At 35.7% G+C, this 21,688-nt stretch overlaps 1 protein-coding gene across 1 annotated transcript in view; it reads left to right on the top strand.

Moving 5' to 3' along the window:
* Window positions 1-16,198, top strand: part of galnt18a (UDP-N-acetyl-alpha-D-galactosamine:polypeptide N-acetylgalactosaminyltransferase 18a) — a 47,959-nt gene extending 31,761 nt beyond the window's left edge. Inside the window, exons 7-11 of the mRNA XM_084095316.1 lie at window positions 1,946-2,131; window positions 3,853-3,990; window positions 5,238-5,333; window positions 12,207-12,371; window positions 14,823-16,198. Coding sequence (XP_083951442.1) covers window positions 1,946-2,131; window positions 3,853-3,990; window positions 5,238-5,333; window positions 12,207-12,371; window positions 14,823-14,969 — 732 coding nt within the window. The 3' untranslated portion in view covers window positions 14,970-16,198. The remainder of the gene's footprint in view (window positions 1-1,945; window positions 2,132-3,852; window positions 3,991-5,237; window positions 5,334-12,206; window positions 12,372-14,822) is intronic.
* The last annotated feature ends 5,490 nt before the right edge of the window (window positions 16,199-21,688 follow it).

Below are 21,688 nucleotides of genomic sequence, written 5' to 3'. Positions count from 1 at the left end.
TTAGTTACAAAATATCTAAATTTCCTTAAAAAATAAATATACATTATTATTATTATTATTATTATTATTATTATTATTATTATTATTATTATTATTATTTAAACATTATTATTATTATTATTATAACATTTTCACCCAGTGTTGTTGTTGTTGATGATGATGATGATGATGATTTAAACAACAATATAATTATTATTATTAAAACAATTCCTGGAAAATATATAATGAAATAAGTTTTTTAACCCAGTGTTGATTTTATTATTTTTTAATTTTATTATTATTATTATTATTATTATTATTATTATATTAATAAAAAAAAAATTTTTTTCAGAGAATAGGTTATATCATGAAATAAGTTTTTTTCACCTAGTGTTAATTTTTATTGTTGTTGTTGTTGTTGTTTAAACAATAATATTATTATTATAAATGTTATCAGTTATGGACAGTTTTTAACCCAGTGTTGATTTAGATTATTTTTGAAAAGAATAATTATGATATTTTTAGTCTAAAAAAATATTATTTTTTTTCTTCGTTTTAGATCACTCTTGGTAAAAAAAAATTGGGAAAGAAACCAAGTCTTAAATGTCTCCCAGACAATATAAAGCCGGTTTGATTCTCATTTCATGCTTTCAAAATTTGCCTCTGTGCGATTATGGTCTGAATATCTCCGTCTGCAGCAGGTATGCAAATGCGAGAAATTATTTTTTAATGCTTTGGGAGAACAGACGGCTCAGTCATGGATCATTGGGATTGTTGTCAATGATTATGCATATAAATCATTCTCCTGGCAAATAGGAACAACACACATCTGTCCACTTCCTGTTGAATCCCGCCCAACGAGTCTTGGCATTAAAAGCCTGCCAAACAAGCAGATCAGACAGGGCAAATGTGATACCCCCCTTCCTTTTAAAACAAATAATCATATTCAAGATACGGCACCAGGGTCTCTTGATAAACCAACTTTTTGTTTGATGCAAATTAGATGCATTTAAATATACGCAACACGTGTTCAAATAGCATGCTGCACTGAAACAACCCTGACATATGTCCCAGCCAGATGTTGCACTTCATATTTCACCAAACCGGGCCTGAATGCAAGTGTTTGGGTGTGAATGTCTGAATGAAGTGCAGCATGCTGGCATGTGGCCTATATAATCCCGAGTGAAGATTTACTAGAGAGATGTACAAAGCACAGAGAGATGCTCCAGGTTTAGAAGCTCTGCTTGAGTGCAGTGGGTTGAAACAAACAGGGAATCAAACCAACGCACACAAATAAGCTGCCACTCTCCATTTTCAGCTGCATAACATGCACTCATTGAGGGTAAATCATTGAACAAATGTTTATTACTGTATATGAAAGCATTCCAGGAAAACAGCAGCGGTTTGTGGTTTTTCTCCCATCTTTACTGACACAACAGGCGGTTACTGCACTGTTATATTGCTCGGTGTCAGTAGCATGTCATGGAAATATGTTCAATTATAACAAATTAAATGGTCTGTTTGAGCTTTCAAATAGGTTTTTTCGATGTTCTTCTTGTCATGCATTAGAAAGCCTCTATATTGCTTTTTAAATGAAGAGCAGTTTAGTGAGTTTAGTTTGAACAAAGAGCTCCGCTGTGTGAAACTGAGTAACCTTTAGATGGTAATTGTAGGAGATGAGCATCCTTGATTTGAAGTGTATTGTTTAGCTTATTTTTTTCTACAAGCCCTTTTTAAATTTTCTAATTAAGTACAAAAGTGCTTTTTGTTCCTTGTGGAGTTTGATTTATGTGGGGGTTTTTTTCAGTAATTTGGATTATTCTGCTAAATGGACTCACATACTCCCTAATGAATCATAAGAACTTGGCATATTTGTTTTTGTAGACTGCCTAATGGATGTTAAAGGGCATTTTTCAGAGCTAATTTTTCTTTCCATTTTCTTTTCCATTCATGTGTGTGTAATCAGGTATGGCTGTGCGGAGGAAGTGTGGAGGTCATGCCCTGTTCCAGAATAGCTCATATCGAGCGCGCCCACAAGCCCTACACGGAGGACCTGGCAACTCACGTACGCAGGAACGCTCTGAGAGTGGCCGAGGTTTGGATGGACGAGTTCAAGAGCCACGTTTACATGGCCTGGAACGTTCCACAACAGGTACTAAATCTATGAATAATTGACTGGATGGGCCACGTTTAAAGAATTTGAAAATCTGGGATTTAAAATAAACTGATAAAATAAATATCAAATAAACTAATAGTTTTTAGAAGTGTGGAATTAAAAGAAACCATATTATATAAAATGTACAAGAACTACAATGAATGACTCGTTTGGACTACAACGCGTTTTTTCCGGATCTTATAAAGTCACAATGTTACTCATTTAAATAATCCCCACCCATTGAATACGCAAAAAAGGGGACAAATCCCTGAATATCTTTTAAAACATATTTTAAACACTGTTCCTAATCATTATAATCCCAACGTTTATCTGTGCGCTGCACATTTTAAGGAGAACAACTTATTTTCTGTAGCTTTTGTAATCGATTACTGTTTGTATTACCTTTGTTTTTCCGGCAAATATTACAATTAAATGGTGGATAACATTGTATCTATAATGTATAAGAAAATTCCAAAAAACTTTCCACTCTGAAACGTCCTGTGAAATCCGTACTTGCAAAGTCTGTGCATGAAATCCGTTCTGCATGATCCTCTTGTTTAATAACATTGTCAGGGTCTGAATTGGTTTGAAAATGATGCCATCCTTATTCATATTTACACTAGAGAAGAACTCGCAGTCATGGAGGGGTGGGACATTTCCCGAACGCACGCGCTAAGTGCTGCCAATCACAACACACTGGCCCATTTAACCAATCACAGCACATTTCGTATATCGGAAGGAGGGGCTTCATCGAAATCGATGTGTTCGAACCAGACTGGGGAGAGAGGAGCTGTAATAATGTAAAATATGTGAAAAATAATAACATTTTTGAACATTCAAGCATGAAAACAAATTCTAGTACACCCCAAAAACAAAATCAAGACTTCATAAAAGGGCATAAAAGGACCCCTTCAAAGAAATCTTATGCTTACTAAGGCTGCATTAATTTGATTAAAATGACAGTGAAAACAGTAATATAAATTTGTGAAATATTACTATTTAAAATAACTGTTAGCTGAATTTTCAGCATCATTACTCCAGTCTTCAGTGTCACATGATCCTTCAAAAATTATTCTAATACACTGATTTGCTGCTCAAGAAACATTTCTTATTATTATCAATGTTGAAAACCATTGTGCTGGTTCATATTTTTGTGTATATATTAATAAACAGCATTTAACAATTATATTTATATCATTATATTTATATTTATATTTCATTATTCACTGTTTTATTAAAAGAAAAAGCCTCTTCTAAGAAAAGACTATACTTTGATTTTTACTATGGTTAAAGGGGATTATTTAGGCACTCTGTGTCACGTTGCTCCTAACACACATTAACCATGGCAGATTTTCTGACACACACGGCCTTGAGTGGCTTACAGTTCTATATCAGCACATGAATGTGATGAATGTTAAAGGACACATGCTGGTTTGTCATTTTGAGTTAAGATGTAATGGGTTAAGATGTAATGACCGTGAATAATTTAAGCTAGAGTAGGCGTTAAGGCCTTTTAATGAGCTCTCACTTCTGAGCTGTACATGACGTATTGAAATGCAGCTGCATATAGAATCACTTAACTTAAAGTCAGCTTCAGTTCCTGAACCTGAAGGGCTGAGATAGATGTACATGAGAGTTCATGTTCTAGCAGCAATTCGATTCTGAACTCTATAAATGAATTCTAGTATGTTTATGATTGCATGTGTTTGTGTGTGCAGGACTCCGGGATCGATATTGGTGATATCAGAGACCGAAAAGCTCTCAGAGAGAGACTCCGCTGTAAACCCTTCAGCTGGTTCCTGATGAATATTTATTCTGAGATGAGAACCTACACAGACACCATCGCTTTCGGTGTAGTATGTATTCACTTCTTTTCTAATAGTAGTCAACAAAACCGGTGTCATTTGTGTCCCTCGTATGTTTAAATATTACCCAATGAATAGATGATTGCAATTTTTACTGTGTGTAAATATAGACATTTTTCTAAACACATCAACAGAAATACATTATTTTTTTATTTTCATTTTATATTTATTATTTTAGAATATATTCATTTAATTGTTTCCTACTTACCTTTGCTGTATTCGCAAAAATGCATATTTTGATTAGATTTTGTTTTTGAAGAAGTTAATACTTTTATCAAGGATGTTTCTAACTGATCAAAAGTGACAGTAAAAATATTTATGAGAGAAGATTTCTGTTTCAAATAAATGCTGTTCTTTTGAACTTTCTATTCATCAAAAAATCCAGAAAAAAATGTTTCAAGGTTTCCACAAAAATATTAAGCAGCACAACTGTTTTCAACATTGATAATAATAAGAAATGTTTCTTTAGCAGCAAATCAAAATATTAGAATGATTTCTGAAGGATCATGTGACACTGAAGACTGGAGTAATGATGCTGAAAATTCAGCTTTAACATTGCATATAATTAAAATATATTAAAATAGAATACAGTTACTTTAAGACAAGTCTCACTAAAATTTTATCTTTATATCTTAGGGGGGTTATACGATATCTACAAAAATATTACCATAATTTTTTATATTCAAATACATAGGGTAGATATTTGTATAAATATAAGCATTACATTATTTTTCTAAGAGACATCTTGTCATTTCACGAGGCTTGTAATGTCAAATTAAACTGTAAAACTCGGTTACCGTTCTGACGGCATAATTATATAAAAACACAGTCAAATTTATTAATTTAGCTTGACACAACACAATGCAGTTTATTAGCACTTAGAGACATGACATCACTACTGTATATCTGATAGATGCTGTTGTTTCTCATAATATTGAGTTATAGAAATAGTTTGTACTGAGTGTTATTTTTCTTTCTCATGGCCTGCTGTTTCATCATTTATCACAATGCGAGGCCAACAGAGTGGTTTTCCTAATTGGCATTCTTTTGTGGAATAGCATAATTAACAGCTCCATTGTGAAGATAAAAGAAAGCTGAGCTCCAGGCCATTTTCACACACATTAGCCATTAGCAGACAGAGGAAGAAAGATGGTTTTTGTGATCTTAATTCATCTTTCCTCTGCGTTTTTTGCGGTCCATTTATTTCATCTTTGTTGTGTGTGTGTGTTCGCATGTAGCTGAGGAACAGCCTGAGGCCGGATCTGTGTGTGGATCAAGGTCCAGACTCGGACAACATTCCCATCCTGTACATCTGCCACGGCCTGACGCCTCAGGTTAGTGTCCAGTCCACTGCACCTTCTGGCTTTCATACTTTTCAGCCCTCAGAGTGTGTGTAATTCATTTATAAGTGCTCATGTCTGACTCCATCAGTCTCCTGTTCTGTCATTCCATGTTTTTCACTGTGTCAGCACAGTATGTGAAATGAAACATCTTTTAAGATCTTATTTTTGGCCTAGAGATCCAGAACAGGAAATAATGTGTTAAACAGGATCAGGAAATGTAACAAGTTGACCATATCTGTATCGGCCGATATATGTTCATATTTAATGTTATCGTTATCGGCCCGATAAGAAAAGTTGGTCGATATATTAAAGCCAATAAATAATGTATTATTACTTCCAGCTGAGACACTTCAGATGCGCGCTGTTCTCCGGGATGGTTTTGAATTGCTTGAAATATGATTGGAATCACTTCAAAAAGGAAAATACAGTTAAAGGGTTAGTTCACCCAAAAATGAAAATTCTGTCAGTAATTACTCACCCTCATGTTGTTCCAACCCCGTAAGACCTTCGTTCATCTTCGAAACACAAATTAAGATATTTTTGATTAAATCTGAGAGCTGGATCACTCCTCCATAGGCTTCTAAGACATTATAACTTGCTGGCCCAGAAAATGCATTAAAGACATCGTTTATATAGTCCAAGTGACTACAGTGACTCAATCTTAAGTTTATAAAGCGACGAGAATACTTTTTGTGCGCAAAAAACAACAAAAATAACGACTTGATTCCACTATTCATTTCCTTCTCTCTGGGCCTCGAGTTTTTTCACATAGTGTAATAGCGTAGCGCTTCTGTGTTGCACGTCACACGCATCACACACATGACCAGCGTCGGCCAATAGTGAGCCTACGTGTGACGTACAACACAGACGCGCTGCGCTATTACACTATGTGAAAAAACTCGAGGCCCAGAGAGAAAGAAATGAATAGTGGAATAAAGTCGTTATTTTTGTTGTTTTTTGCGCACAAAAAGTATTCTCGTCGCTTTATAAACTTAAGATTGAGCCACTGGAGTCACTTGGACTATATTAACGATGTCTTTAATGCATTTTCTGGGCCAGCAAGTTATAACGTCTTTAGAAGCCTATGGAAGAGTGATCCAGCTCTCAGATTTAATCAAAAATATCTTAATTTGTGTTTCGAAGATGAACGAAGGTCTTACGGGGTTGGAACAACATGAGGGTGAGTAATTACTGACAGAATTTTCATTTTTGGGTGAACTAACCCTTTAAGTGCAACATGTGCAGTGCAAGTCTAGTCATATACATGTAGGCTACATAAAATTACAATGAGAACATTATAATTGTGTGCTTGTGACATGGCTTTCAATGGTGAGACTTTTGTTTTTGTAATCACGCTCTCAAAAATTATATAAAAATTTGGATTTAGATTTATCGGCCAATATATCGGTTATCGGATTTCAAATATAAAGAATTAATTTATGTGGGTCAGTTAAAACTGTCCATTCCAATGAATTGAATTAAACTTTGAATCAAAAAGTGTTAATTAAAATGTTCAGTAACACTTTACAATAAGGTTCCATTTGTATTAGTTCACATGAATTAACAATGAAAAATACTTCTAAGACATTTTTTAATCTTAGTCAAAATTTATATCTGTTAATATTATTTAATGGACCTGAGCTAACATGAACTAAAAATTGTATTAACTAATGTTAACATAATAAATACTGCAACAAATGTATTACATAAAAGTGTTACCAAATTTACATGTAAATATTTAAAAAGATTCTTCCTTCAGTTCATTTTGTGAAAACAGTGTGGAAAACATGCCTTGATTCATTTTAACTAATTTTTTTCACCGTATTTTAGCTCTTGGGTTAAAAACTTTGAATCTTATTTGACAACAACGGCTGTTGAAAAAAAAATATCTTAAACCATTTCAGAGCGAATACATAAATATTGAGATATCAAAAGCCTGAAAATATAAAGAGATTCATCCTTATTCCCATCTACTGTACAGAGGCTCTGCACACTTCAGTTGTTTAATTCATGGTGAAATGTGAGTCATTTCCTCTATGAAGATTTCTCTTTTATGAAGATTTGGCTTCGGCATCTTGGCTTGTGCTTTCCCATCTTCTCGTTACAACTGAGCTCAGTGTTTCACAGTGATAGACTGTCAATTTTTTTTGCAACCCATAAAACAGTCATTATATTGCATAAAACCTCTTCATTATTTTGTACTGATGCCCCGAAATATGAATTTTTGAGCAGTTGGGCTGCTTGAGGCAACCCAGTCTGGGGTTTTTTTTTCCCTTTCATATTCCTAATGTATTACACCACCAGGTTCCACAACAAATGATATCCTGCAAAAATACTGTAAAAATAGGGAGCTTTCTCCATAAAGCATCGACTCACCGGGGGATTTCAGATTTAGACAGATTCCAGGGCTATAGTCACTATAATGAATCTCAATAAAGAGCAATGACTTGGAACACAAGCAGGGAGGGTTGTTTCACCACCACAGGCATCATTTAGGTGAGGAAGAATTGTAGAATGTGAATGTGTGTCAGAGATATATAAATGAGAGAGAGTGAGAGAGAGTGAGAGAGAGGGAGGGAGGGAGGGAGGGAGGGAAAGAGAGAGAGAACAGCACTGTCAGCATGATTTTAACTACTTAGTTAGGTCTCTTACACCTGCTGAAATCATATCTGTGTGTGCTTCCGCCTTATTTATTGGAAACGGCACAATGGTGCCAAGCAATGCAGTAATGTTTCTATTTTTGCTGATTCAAAACTTTCTAGAATCTGTTGAGGAAATCAAAATTACACTATTGCTAATTATTGGACATTTTAGTGGCTTCACGGCTATTATTGTACAATGTTATAATATAATATATGAAATATAATATACTGTTCCTGTTTTCCTTAGTTCCTTGTTAATCTCCTTGGTTCTTAATTAGATAACTCATGTTTTGTTTCAGTCAATCTGTATACTTAAGCCCTCAGATTCCTGTGTTTCATTGTCTGGTATTGTCTATGTTAGAAGTGGTTGTGCTTACTGTTTCTCCAGCTATCTCCTGAGTTTTCCAATAAGGATTTATTGATTTGAAGTTTTTGTTTCTCTACTCCTTCGTCATGCGCATCATTACATCCACTGTGACAATAATGCATATAGGCCTACTGTATAACGTGTATATATATATCAAATATTTTAAATAATAACATTATTATTATTATTAATATCAAATATTTTATATAATTCCCACGACCCTACAGAGTATAAGCGGTTTAGTGAATGGATGGATTTTATGTAATTTTTCTATAAAATATTTATTTTTATATTTATATATTATTAGAGTTGTAAGAAAATATATAATTTTTATATAATTTTATATATAAGAGTTAATATTTACTATATTATATATAAAATTATGTATTTTCTTAGTGTTATTGTTATTATAATTATATAAAATATTTTATATAGGCCTACTGTAATTCCCACGACCCTACAGAGGATAAGCAATTTGGAGAATGGATGTTTTTTATATAATTGTTCTAAAAATAATTATTTTTATTTGTATATATTGTTAAAATTACAATAAAATAAATTATATATGTGTATATGTACTGGTCACATGCTATCAGAATGCTTGAAGTCAGTTTAATTTAAAAAAAAAAGTTGCTGACTTAAATTTTTAAGTACAATGAACTTGGATGCTAAAGTCATTTGAACTTAAATTACATTAAACTGATTTAAAAAAAAAAGAGTTGAACTGTGTATAACTTATAAACAAATATTTGTCATAACTTATTTTAAATAAATTAAAGGTTTGACTGTATATACAGTACACATGTATACATACAGTATACACATTTAACTTCTCCACCAGCCAGAATATTTCTGCTTGAGTTACAGTGCATCTCATGTCTATTTGCACACTAAAACTAATTTCAAGCATTCTAATAGGATATCACTGTCTCTGTACTTGTGGTGCTTGATTTGTTTTATCTTTAATGGGCTGGTAGACAATACCTCAGCTAAGCGTATTAACACCGTGGCAGTTGCTCGGGGATTTGAGCATGTTGGAAATGGAGCATAGACATGCTTACTCTTTCTTTCAGTGCGTTATCTCCTATTCATTCAGCAAAAGGAACATTGTTCCCATACAACAGCCATAAATCTTCCAAGCAGTAAAAAGCAAGGTTTTTCAAGCAGAAACAGTGCTAAATGGGTCCCTTGCAAGTTCTTACATTCTCTTACATTATTCCCCGTCCCATTTTAGCCCTCCATTCCGTCCCGTCACAGTTCCAGTGCTCATCAAAGGATCCCGAAGGATATGCATTGTTTCCATTGTGAATGAATGATTAGCTGTTTTACGTGTCCGTGGAGATGCACTTGCTGCCTGTTCAGCCTTTGTGTTCACAGAGATTTTCATTTCAAGGTGCCTCACAAAAGTTTGAGCCGTTTTGCATTGGTGCCGTTCCAAAGTCAAACAACTTGATTTCATTTTACTGTAGGCTCAGGTGTACTACAAAAAAAAGAGAGAAAAATAAGTCTTGACACACACAAAGCAATGGTAGCTCTCAAAAACAAAAACCAAGAGATCAGAACTGATTTGGCGTTGAAGAGAAGAGGAGAATGCCTAGTTCTGCATCTGATATTCTAGAACTGACAAGTTTGGATTGCCAAAATCGCTCTAGATGGTAAACAACCAATTTAATCTATGTTTTTGAGAAAAGTATGCATTTCTTTGATGCACTGCATGAGATATCTAATATTGTTAGCACTTCTCCAAGCTCTGGCTTTTAAAGTGAAATATCAATCCATCCAAACCCTGAAGAAAAATTGTGGGCATGTTGCATGAAATGAATTCTTTCTGAAAATGCTTGTTTTTTCATGGCAAGGGATTCAAGTGTCAGGACTATTGATTTAGGACTTGTTCCAACAAAATGAGCATTAGTTATTCAAATCAGGGACTTTGCTTGTCTGAGTTCTTTCCATTTGCCCCACATGCCATCAGACAGTGATGTAAACGTGAATAAATGAATTTAAAAAAATTATGAATGTAATGTTTCTGTAAGTAGAACATTTATTTTCACAATATGTCAGAACGTCAGTTACCTGCTGTAGGTAAAAATAAATGAAAATAAGCTAGAGTGATAAGCGAAAATCAGGGCTGAATAATTTCCGTATTTTATAGTATGTAGTATTGAGATTAGTGGATGCCAAATCATCTTATGATGAAAATAGTTTGCTAAAGGTGGTGTATTATTTCTAGTGCACTTGTGAAGAATGCGTCGGTGCATGCTTTTTGCTAATGTTGCTAATATTACCCATAAACCCTTGCACTACCGAAGAGGAGTTTTAAATGTATAAACCCAAAAGTAAAAGTAATACTTGCATAGAAATGCAAACAGAACATGACAAAGAGGTTTGTGCTATCAAGGCGCAATAGTAAAATGTCACACTACTTGCAGATTTTCTTTCTACATGCCAGTGATGTACACACACTTTAATTGCTTTGTAGAAGTGGCCATTTGGCATTCAGCCCATGTTTGAACGGTGTATGAAATTAACAAATGAGAGTCATTTGATTTAAAAAAGTTATTCTTCCCTATTGAGCCCATTAAGATGCAATACTAGGTATCAACACTGGGATTTGGAACTGAGCCACACCGTCTTAGAGATTTCACAGGAAAGACACCATTAACAAACATGAATAATTCATTCTATTGCCTATGTAATACAGAGCTGAATAACGCATGATTTACAAACAGACATTCAGACGGCCCAAATGAATTAATCAGAATGATGAAACATGTCATGGCATTACAACTTTCTTAATGCAATTCAGGCCTATGCTTTTAATAAAATAACATTTTAAAATTTTGTTGACAAAAGTGTTCATGTATAAATTTCTTTACACAACTTTCTTTTATAAAATGTTAATTGTACAAACAATTGAAACTGATGTCATACACTACTGTACCTTTTAAAAGTTTGGGATTGGTATGATTTTATAATGTTGTTGAAATAAGTCCTATATGCCCACCAAGACTGCATTTATTTGATCAGAAATATAGTAAATACAGGAATTTTGTGAAATATTACTACCATTTTTTCAGTTGCCATTACTCCAGTCTTCAATAGCTATGTTTCCATCCAAAGTTGTGAATTTAACTTATGTGGAAAATTGGAATATCACGTAAAACATTTCCAAATAAAGCACCATTTCTATCCAATGTGAACAATATAGTCACTTCTTGGGAAATTGGTGCAAAATTTCTGTAATAAAAATGTCATGAGTTTGTTTTGTTGCGCATCGAGGGATTTATTTGGTAAATGTGTCTCTATCGTAGTTTATGCGCATGTATTCTCATTGGATAAATGATAATGAAATGATGCGCAACTTGGCGTTTCATCATGAACCATGGAACGCTAGCAATGTTGAAAACAGTTGTGCTTCTTAATATTTTTGTAGAAGGTGTGATTTTTTTTTTTTTTTTTCAGGATTCTTTGATGAACAGAATGCTCAAAAGAACAGCATTTATTTGAAATAGACATTAAAAAAAAAAGTAAAATATTTAAGAAAATATCCATTTCTTTCAAATATATTTCTGACCCCAAACTTTTGAACAGTTGTATAATTCCCATACTTTCCATTTGTGAATTATATTTTCTGTTATTCTAAAGCATTGTATTTTACTTTTCCATTAAATTTTACATGGAAACTTTTGGCTATATATATATATATATATATATATATTATCACACCTGCTCTTGCTTAATTATTACACTTTTTATTATGTTAACATTAGCCTAGCATATTTCTAATACATATTTCTATACACTTTTATACATTACATGTATAATTTAAAAGTTGTTTTTCTCTTGTTGTTTCAGAATGTGTACTACTCAAGCTCTCAGCAGTTGCATGTCGGAGGCTTGAGTCCGACCATCGACGACGATGACAACAAGTGCCTGGTGGACGTGAACAGCCGGCCGCGACTGCTGGAATGCAGCTACGCCAACAACAAGCACATGAAGCTCTCCTGGCTCTTCACTCAGGTATTACATGCAAAGGAAACAATGAATCGCATGCTCAAAAACGTTATTATTCTCATGCTCTGTAAAGTAATAATATTCTAGATGAATTGTATGATTATTACATAAATTACTCTTTTATGCTAACTATTAGTTGATGCCTAGATGAGTATAAATGAGTATGGTCAGTTTGTGCTGTCTGGTTTGTTTTTGAATGAAGTTTCAATAAGAGCTTCCCTTTTTTATAGTGTGACATTACATTCTACACAAAGCTTATTGCACATAGACCTTACTGCACAGCTCAATTAAAGAGGACCTATTATGCCTCTTTTCTAAGTCTTGATTTTGTTTTTGAGTCGACTTTCATGCTTGAAAACATTATTTTTCACGTATTTGACATTGTTGCAGCACCTCTCTTCCAGTCTGTCAGTACCGTTCTGTTTAGTTCCTGTCTCTATAAAGCCTCTCCTTCTGAAAAGCGCAATGTACTCTGATTGGTCAGCTGGACCCCAGTGTGTTGCGATTGGTCAACCGCTTTCAGTGTGTTTCGTAAATTTGAGTTTCAACACACTACACTACTAACGCAACTCAACCAGACCCCCCCCCCCCCCCCCCCCCCCCCTGCCTTATTTTTTCATATGCTACAATTATTTAAATGAGGAATATTGATGTGTTCATTCGTGTTTCAGGTAGTTCAGAAACAGTGCTTACTGATATAGAGAATAACTCCCTTTGGAGTGGACTTTAACAGCAACATTACAGACTAAAGAAAGTTGAACATGTAAAAAAGCATAATAGGTCCTCTTTAAAGCCTATGTCAAAACTGTTTTATCAAGTTCTGTGAACATTTAAGTACTAGTCCAAAACTTTCCCTTAAAATTCGCTGTCAATTTGCAGCATCTGTTAGCCCTCCGGCTGTGTGACTGCAATGGACACTTTCTGGATATTGAGCATTAATAATTCAGAGGTTTGAGTTGTGTGTGTGTGTGTGCTGTAAAGCTCTCCTAATTCAGTTCAAGCGTTGTTCTGGATTGTAGCAGACATCTTGATTTCATCTGCACACGGTCCGCGTAATGAATACGTCTCTATTAAAAGGTGGATGAATTAATATATGTCACAGCAGGCAGTGTCATCTAAAAGGTTTAGCTGAAGTGCGATGGAAATGTCAGAACAGGTTATTAGGAAAGGGTAATGCTAACCCCTTGGGAGAGATGTCGAAGTAGATGAACAAACGCGCTATCGAGAAAAGTGTAAGAGTATGAACGATATCAATTCTCACACAAACCCTCGGGACGTGGTTTATGTCTCGGGTGAGCTCGGTGGGATAAAGGCTTTATGGCGGCCACCTTTTTTTCCCCAGGAGTTTCTTAAAATGGAATCAGGTGCACCAAATCCATTGTGGCCTTTTAGATGTGATGAATAATTGATGACAAAGCCAGTGAAAGAGTGAAGTGGCTTTTGGCTCATTGGAGAGCATCAGAAATGGCTTTAATTAAGTCTTTATCGACTCACATTGTCTGTTGACAATCTGTCTGTATCCAGGATAGCGCTTGGCAGGTCGTGAATTAATGCGCCGTTAGGCTTACCTGACACATGTACCCAGCTGAAATATATAATTTAGCTCTTTAGGGCATTTGGCACCACCAGCAGTCAGGGGAAAAACAGTGAAATTATTATTTCAGGGACATAATTGAAGCAGATATCGTGGTCCCTATCGGTGACACACACCTGTTAAATGACGCATGCCAGATTCTTTTATAATTACAGCGGTCTTAATAATGCCTGGTTTATAATCTACATGAATTAAAAATGATATTTTCAGAGATTTCAATAGTATATAGGTTTTTTTTGTTATAGTGTGTCTAAAGTTGGACATATTTATGCACTTTGTACTCTACCGGCTAAATTGTTCAAAATGTTTACCATGGCAAACTTCCATAACTTAATAAAGCGGCACAAAAGAAACACATATTCCAACTGTGTATCTTCAATAATATGATTTAGCCTGTGAAGCGAGACATTCGCCGTTTCATTCAACTTGTCTGAGTTGGATTTCATACGGTAGCAGATGATTGGACGAGGGCAACACTTTGCCCACGGCCTCCTCTTTCATGTTTCAGCTGTCTCCGGAGCCTCCTTCAACACTGTAAGACTCCGAATCCTTGAGGCTCTTCTTCAGATGCAACCACTTTAGGAACATCACTTTACTTTTGACATTGTTCTAAAAGGCTTTGGGCTTTAGTGTTGCGTTTCATACTGTGTTTACTTCAGGTGTAAATGTAGCTTTGATTTCTCACCTAAGAGTCACTTGGATTCTGCAATGCTTTTAAGTCTGAGGGATTTAAGAATTCATGAATCATATAACCTGTTTTTTCTGAGAAGTATCCTGCTTAATGTTCCTAAATCGACATCCTGTTTGGTCCTGAAACAACTTTGTCATTGTTCACTCATTTTGATGTGTATTGTGTCTTGCAGGGAGGCTCCATTCAGAATACGAAGTCGAATCGATGTTTGGAATTGGTGGAAAGTGTGGAAGTGGATCATGGATTTCAGCTGGCCCTTCAGAAGTGCAGCAATCAAAAATGGACAATTACCAACATATTGCCTGGGAAAGTTCTATAGGCATGGTGTCTTAAGGGACATATCACTGGATATACTGTGTCCCTTTACACACATCTGTGTCATCAGCTGGAGGACAGGGTGCTGTTCTCTGTTATTTAACACTGTAAACATCTTCATGTCTTGTGCCGGACCTCAAAGACTTCATGGAACGTCTCCTGAATTTAATTTTGACCGAAAGAAATTGTTGGTTTAGAAACACTGATGCTTAAAGGGATAGTTCTCCAAAAATGAAAATTCTTTTATCATTTACTCATGTTGTTCCAAACCTGGGGCGCATTTCCCAAAAGCGTTGTTAGCCAACCATGGTCACAAGTTCCGTTGCTATCAGCATAGTTCAGCAAGTCGGTGTTTCCTGAAACCATAGTTCCAACGAACAATCACAAACAGCATCGCAAAGTTGTGTGGTTGACCTGAGTTTAGAAGCATAGTTTCTTGTTTGCATGATATGTGGGCTTAATAAATCCTTATATTGAGCAAAATAAACATGCTGACATTCAATACAATCTATCTTTCATTTCGAATATATGCAAATTTCATTTACGTCTTTTAGTTTGTCAAGTGCGTTTTTGAAGAGTGTGCGTGTGCCATGATGCCATGATGCCATGTCCATACTTGATGGCAAAAACTGGCATTAATTCGATCTCAAACTGATTAATTAAAATAAGTTATTACTCCACCACCTGCATGACATCTTTAACCAACGTGGTTGGACACATTTTGAGACAATATGGTTTCGGGAAACAGTCGTGACTGGCTAGTTAATTTCTTTAACAATGTACCGTACTATGGTAGTTAAGCAGCGAGTTACAACGTTACATGACTTCCTTCTTCTGCAAACCAAAAAAAGGAGACATTTCGAATCATTTTGGTAAACAAGTTTTGGCCATTGACTTTAATTGAATGGAGAAACAAAAATGACACTCAAAATACTGTGTTCTGCAGAAGAAAGAATGGCATACAGGTTTGGATTGACATGAGGGTTTAATGATGAGATAATAATGACAGAAATTTGTTCAGATGTTCTTCTGTATGATTGGCGCTTGTGTCTTTAAGCATTTAGTAATTTTGCTACTGTGTAGCACTGATTTAAAGTGTTTTTCTTTTTCTCAAGTTTGTGAATGATGGTTGTGATTATTTGATGTGGAAAAGGATATTTTATAAATGTAAATAATCTTTATAAATAATATTAAAAACTTTTAACTCTTCATGCTTGAATTTTACATGTGAAACAAACGTTTTTCCTGGTTTAAGCTGGTTTAGCCTCAGTGTTTTCACCCTCTAAAACACAAGTCTAACCTACTTGGAGGCCATCTAACCTGGTTAAAACACGGTTTCATCAAAGTAACTATGGTGAAAAAATGGCGTATGCTATGCCATAAAAACTTAATTTAGGTTTAAGCAGAAATCTCTATTCATATGGTTTTCTATTCATTTAAAGAGAGTTCTGGCATTCACAGAAATTAAATTTTCACATTCACAGTTTCTGCTTTTGAGAAAAACTCTTATTTTTTGTCCTACCATGGGACAAAACCCATTTAATCAAAGTCAGGAACACTTGACAAACTCACTTGAGCTCTGAGCTATCCAAATCCCTCAAATCTCTAAAGTGCAGACACACACGATGCTTTAACAAGGAACAACAGTTTCACGAGTCGTTCTGTTTAAAAAGGTTTACTAGAAAAAATGAGGTGGGTGGGGGGGGACATTGGAAACGCTGGAACTCCAAAGACAACTGGCAACACACATATGGCAATGCATATGGCAATCTCATCCGCACGATTTCGTACGATCTTCTTCCGCCCCATTGACGGTTAAGGTTACCAGTGGATCTTCATGCTTATACTTTTTTTCCATATATTACTATATAAGTAACATTGTACAATTTAATTCAAAATCAACAATATTTTTCAATTTGGTGGATTGGTGGACCTTCATGCTTACTATTTTTCCTAACAATCAAACACATTTATATGAAAATGCGACTGTTTTACATTTTGGTGACTTGGTGGCTAATTTGCATGAATTTGTACAATCTCATTCATTCAATCTGCTTAGGCTACGCCCCACTGACACTGACACAGGTTTAGTGGTTTGGAGTGGGCCATCATGCTTTTTCTAAAAATGCTCGTTCTAAAAACCACACGTTTACAGGCAAATTCATGTGAAATTTCGATCTTGTAAAATAATCGTGAGATCGGGTTGGAACTGAAGATCATGGCTTGCTATATTTAAGCCACAGAAGTGTCTCAACATTCTTGTGACAATCTCTTGGTAAAGCAACTTGAATGAATCTCCTACATCCCCTGAGATAGGAAATCTAGTTTTAGAAGTGCATTTGTCAGGAAGTCTCAAATATACCTGCATCCTTGAGAGTCTGTATTGATTTTTTTTTTTTAAAGACGGGAAAAAAAGACACATCAACACTGAGATGATCATATGAAACAATTTCTCATCTTCTTTGTATTTCTCTCTGCACTTCCAGACCTGTCAGTTTGCCTCCTAAGATGATAAAACTCCTATTCCGACTGACCTTCTGAGGTGGGAAAATGAACATATTTTATGTCTGGAAACACAATGGCTGTACACAAAAGTTCTTTACAAGATCTCTTTGGCCTGGAATGGAAATTGAAGACAATGATGTCAAAAATGTATATCTGAGTGAATGCAGTTTGGTAAAAATATTTCAGCACATTTGTGAAGGAAGGTAGGATTTGCCATTTCTGTTATTCAACATTTTTTAGACTGTAAAACTAATGTAATAACATTGTAGTCTGTAGTGAATGGTGTAATACATCCATAAATTTGGCTTTGATGATAAACCCTCTCCTTCCCCTGCGGTATTTTACTGCTGAGTAACCAGAAGAATTAATTTAGCAGTATAAATTCTGAGCATGATCATTAATCAAAGGTATTAAGGCAGAACTGTCCCCGCTTCACTGTCTCATTGATGAGAGTATTAGAAGTGTGAGAAGCCCAGAGCATTTCAAGAGCTTGTTATCAGGCTTTAAAAGTGTGGGGTTAGCATTTCTGAACTTCATAATCCCACAGGCTGAGAAGCCAAACCCTCTGAGTTTATTCAATTAGGCCTACTCTGTTCTCCCATAAGGAAACTTACACTATCTGCTATAGTGCTTCTACAAGTGTTGTTCAAATGGGGCAAACAATAAGAATACTGAACATGGAGAAATTTTGTTTATCTCAACCTTATAGTGAACAGGGAATTGTTTGTTTTTTTTAATTTTTTGCCAGTTACATTATTCACACCACATAAACAGAAGGCATGAAATGGAAGTTGCGATCGACTTTTCTTCTCTATTGTGACGTACAGTATATCCGAGTGAAATTAACGGCTTCTTAAACAAGAAAAAATCTATGTAGAACAGCAGGACAATCCAAAAACAACAGTAGCCTACACTGAAGAGATGTCAGCCTCGCTTTCATTTTCGCATTCCCCCCTCCTTCTTACAAATACATCTTTTATCTTCTCTGAAGATGTGTGTACTGGCGTGAGGGCAGGACGACCTGTCACTCGCATGAGAACACGGCAATAGACCTTATTCACAGCAGCGCCATCTTTGAATTTTTTGTTTTTCTTCTTCTTTTTTTTTATGGGAATGAAAGCAAGGCTGTGAGGGATAGACATATTCTTCAGTGCGTTGTACTGTTATTTAATGTGTTTTTGGATTGTTATGCTGACGAAACACTTCAAAAATATTTTTCAGTAGTAAGAAATTTCAGTAGACAAAAAAAAACAACTTAATACTGCTTTTTACAGCAGCTGCCATTGTCTAGGGTGACCATATGTCCTGTTTAACCAGGACATGTCTGGCCAGGATTTCGATTTCGATTTCGGCTTTTGCTTTCTACAGTCACCATTCATTATGTTTACATTATTACATTATTTGACCAGCTTTGCAGGTCATGCATTCTGCTTCACACGGATCCCGATCAAGACGAAAACACAGGAATTTTCTTAGCAATGCTAAAACGCACATCAACCGATCACTTGTTTAACGTTCATGTAACACTACATTCAGATTCACCAATCGGAATTAATTCAGTCCTACTGAATCAAAAGGTGTGCATGTAAACAAAATGAATATGGCGACGAGAAAAAGCCGTAAAAAAGCCATATCCCGGATATTTTGGGCGATCTCGAAATCCCAGCCGGACATGTCCTGGAATATGGTCACCCTACCATTGTCTATCCCACACAGCCTCGCTTTCAGACCTGTCATGGCACTGCTCTGAATAAGGTCTAGCCAGGGGGGTATTCTTTCAGAAAAAACTGAAGCTTCCCCGGGCGCCGCCATTGATTAGCAGACCATCACCTGTTGTTAGCATTCCATTGACTCCCATTCATTTTGGCGTCACTTTGACAGCGAATAACTTTACATCTGAGGCGTTTAAAGACTCCATTTTGTCCATTATTTATTTCTAAAGAAACACGACAATGTATAAAAGGCTCCATTACCTTGTATCTTATGTTATGGCCCCATAGAAGCAGTTTTTGTAAAAATAGGCTAACGATTGCGTCATAACCACGCGACTCTCTGTCGCACAGTAGAGAAATTACCGTATGGACAGGAGGAGAAGCTTGCGGGCAATCGGGGGGACGTGGAGGCAAAATGATAAAATAATTAATCAGAATACTTAGCAAAAGTTGCTCCTGCTCCTAGCTCATGGACAGCTCCTACTCACACTCTCCGTCTCTGCAAGATTTGGAAGGGAATGATTCAGATTTCTCTTGGCACAGCTACTAGAAGACAGACAGGTTGCTCACGTCACATCTACGTCGTCAAGCTCAGTTTGAGTCTGCGCAGTACGCTCAGCCATCAGGAAGTGAGTGCTTCTAATAGACTTCACTTTTCTCCGTTGAATCCAATGAGGTCGCTGTGTCCATTTCTTTTACTGTCTATGGGTCTAGCAAACCACAACCATCAAATCATTTTCCCATGGATAAAATCAAGTCCCAGCCTATGTTTTTTCTTGTTTGAGAAGCCGTTTTACTCGGATATATGCGTCAGAAAACGGTTTCGTGTGAGTGGCCCCTTGGTAATCGAATGTAGTGAAAATTACCTGAAAGAGCATCTCTCCTGAAAAAACACGACAACAGTGTTTTGGGGGCTTGAAAACCCAAACTTTTGAAAACGATACCAATATTGTCTCCATGTAAACTACAAAAATGCAAATTTGATTTTGCAATTAGAATTTTCACATGCAAAATACAGTAATTTCAATAGGATTCTACACAATCTGGAATTTTGCACGAGGACGAAAGATTTCCCCACACAGATTTCAGAATGTGCTCAAGTTGGTCATGCGGATTCGCTGCATTGATCAACAGAAAGCTGCTTGGTTTGAAAGTGAATCCTGTTTGAGTTGTGATTCATACATTGCTACACTTTTAACAATGGACAACTGACCTTTTTTGCCCGTGAAATTTTGTGACCTTACCTGATTATTTTTTCTTAGCAGAAGGATCCTCCTCAGTCCATGGACCACTATTAAAAATTCCTATAAAAAAACAAGACTTTCTCAGTATCACTTTATAATAACTTTAATTAAGATTAAGATTAATTAAGAACATTAGCTAATATTATTACCTTATGTTGCTTAATGGATCATTAGCAAATGTTCATTTCATTCCAAATGGCAAAATATTAAAACAATTGAGATCACTTTTAATATACCTGGAGTTTTTTAAAACTCTGTTTTTAATGTGTAACCTTAATGTGTATAAATGAAGATGTTTCCTAATTAAGAAACAAGGAGATTTAGAATCCTTCAATTCAGCTGAATTAAATGAGGTAACAGCGTATGGTTTTTAATTCTTTGGTGTGCGAGAAATCAGCCAGTCCCATCTGGTGTGTGCTGGCCCACTCGCACATTTTGAGAAGCATATTGCTGTTCAGTCGTATATCTCGCAATTGGCACCATCTGCATTAACGGAAACCGAAAAGAAAGGAAATAATGACAGTACATGCAATCATATGTTGCTCAGCGTTCCTGCTGTGGTGAATAATGGAGCAAAAAAAGAGTTCAAGCTTGATTAAATGGATTCACTAGCAACTGTGAAACCGTTTGTGAAGGTTGCTGGCAGGAAATCATTACAGAAGGCAATAGAGAAATTGTCTAATTGTCATCGGTTGACGAAGAACAAACTGTTTTAGTTGAAAAGACCTCAGAGAATTACAAGCAGACATCACTGACACAGTTTAATATGGAGATAAAAAATCCCAGCCAAAGGCAAGAACCCTTCGGCTTACACAGACATTTGCATTAACTGACTTCAGGTTTTCATACTTTCAAAACATTTTTCCGAACCATAGAGGACATGTTTAACAAGGAATATCTTACTTTAGCAGTAACTAAGCACCAACCTATACAAGGAAAATGTCAAGTATTTTTTAGCCTATAGCCTATATTTGTTTTCCCAGTGATTAGCTTTAAGGTCCCAGACACAGAAGTAAACATCTTCGGAAGAGCAAGAGAGTAAAGGCCTAGTGAGATTTCACATAGCAGAGGCAATCGATTCATTCAATGCAACAAAGAACGCGTCAGTCTGTCCTTGAGCAGGTTTGTTTCATTTGACATGCTTGGCAGGTCGGTGAACTGAGCTCTGTGGAGCTCCCGAGCCTCTTACTCCACCATCAGCTCAAAACAGCAGAAATATTGACAAGAAACGGCTTTGATATTTAGGGATATTGGGGGGAGTG

This window comes from Abramis brama (assembly GCF_963993115.1).
Source record: "Abramis brama genome assembly, chromosome: 20".
NCBI classification, from domain to species: domain Eukaryota; kingdom Metazoa; phylum Chordata; class Actinopteri; order Cypriniformes; family Leuciscidae; genus Abramis; species Abramis brama.
This window is presented reverse-complemented; position numbering and strand designations above follow the sequence as displayed.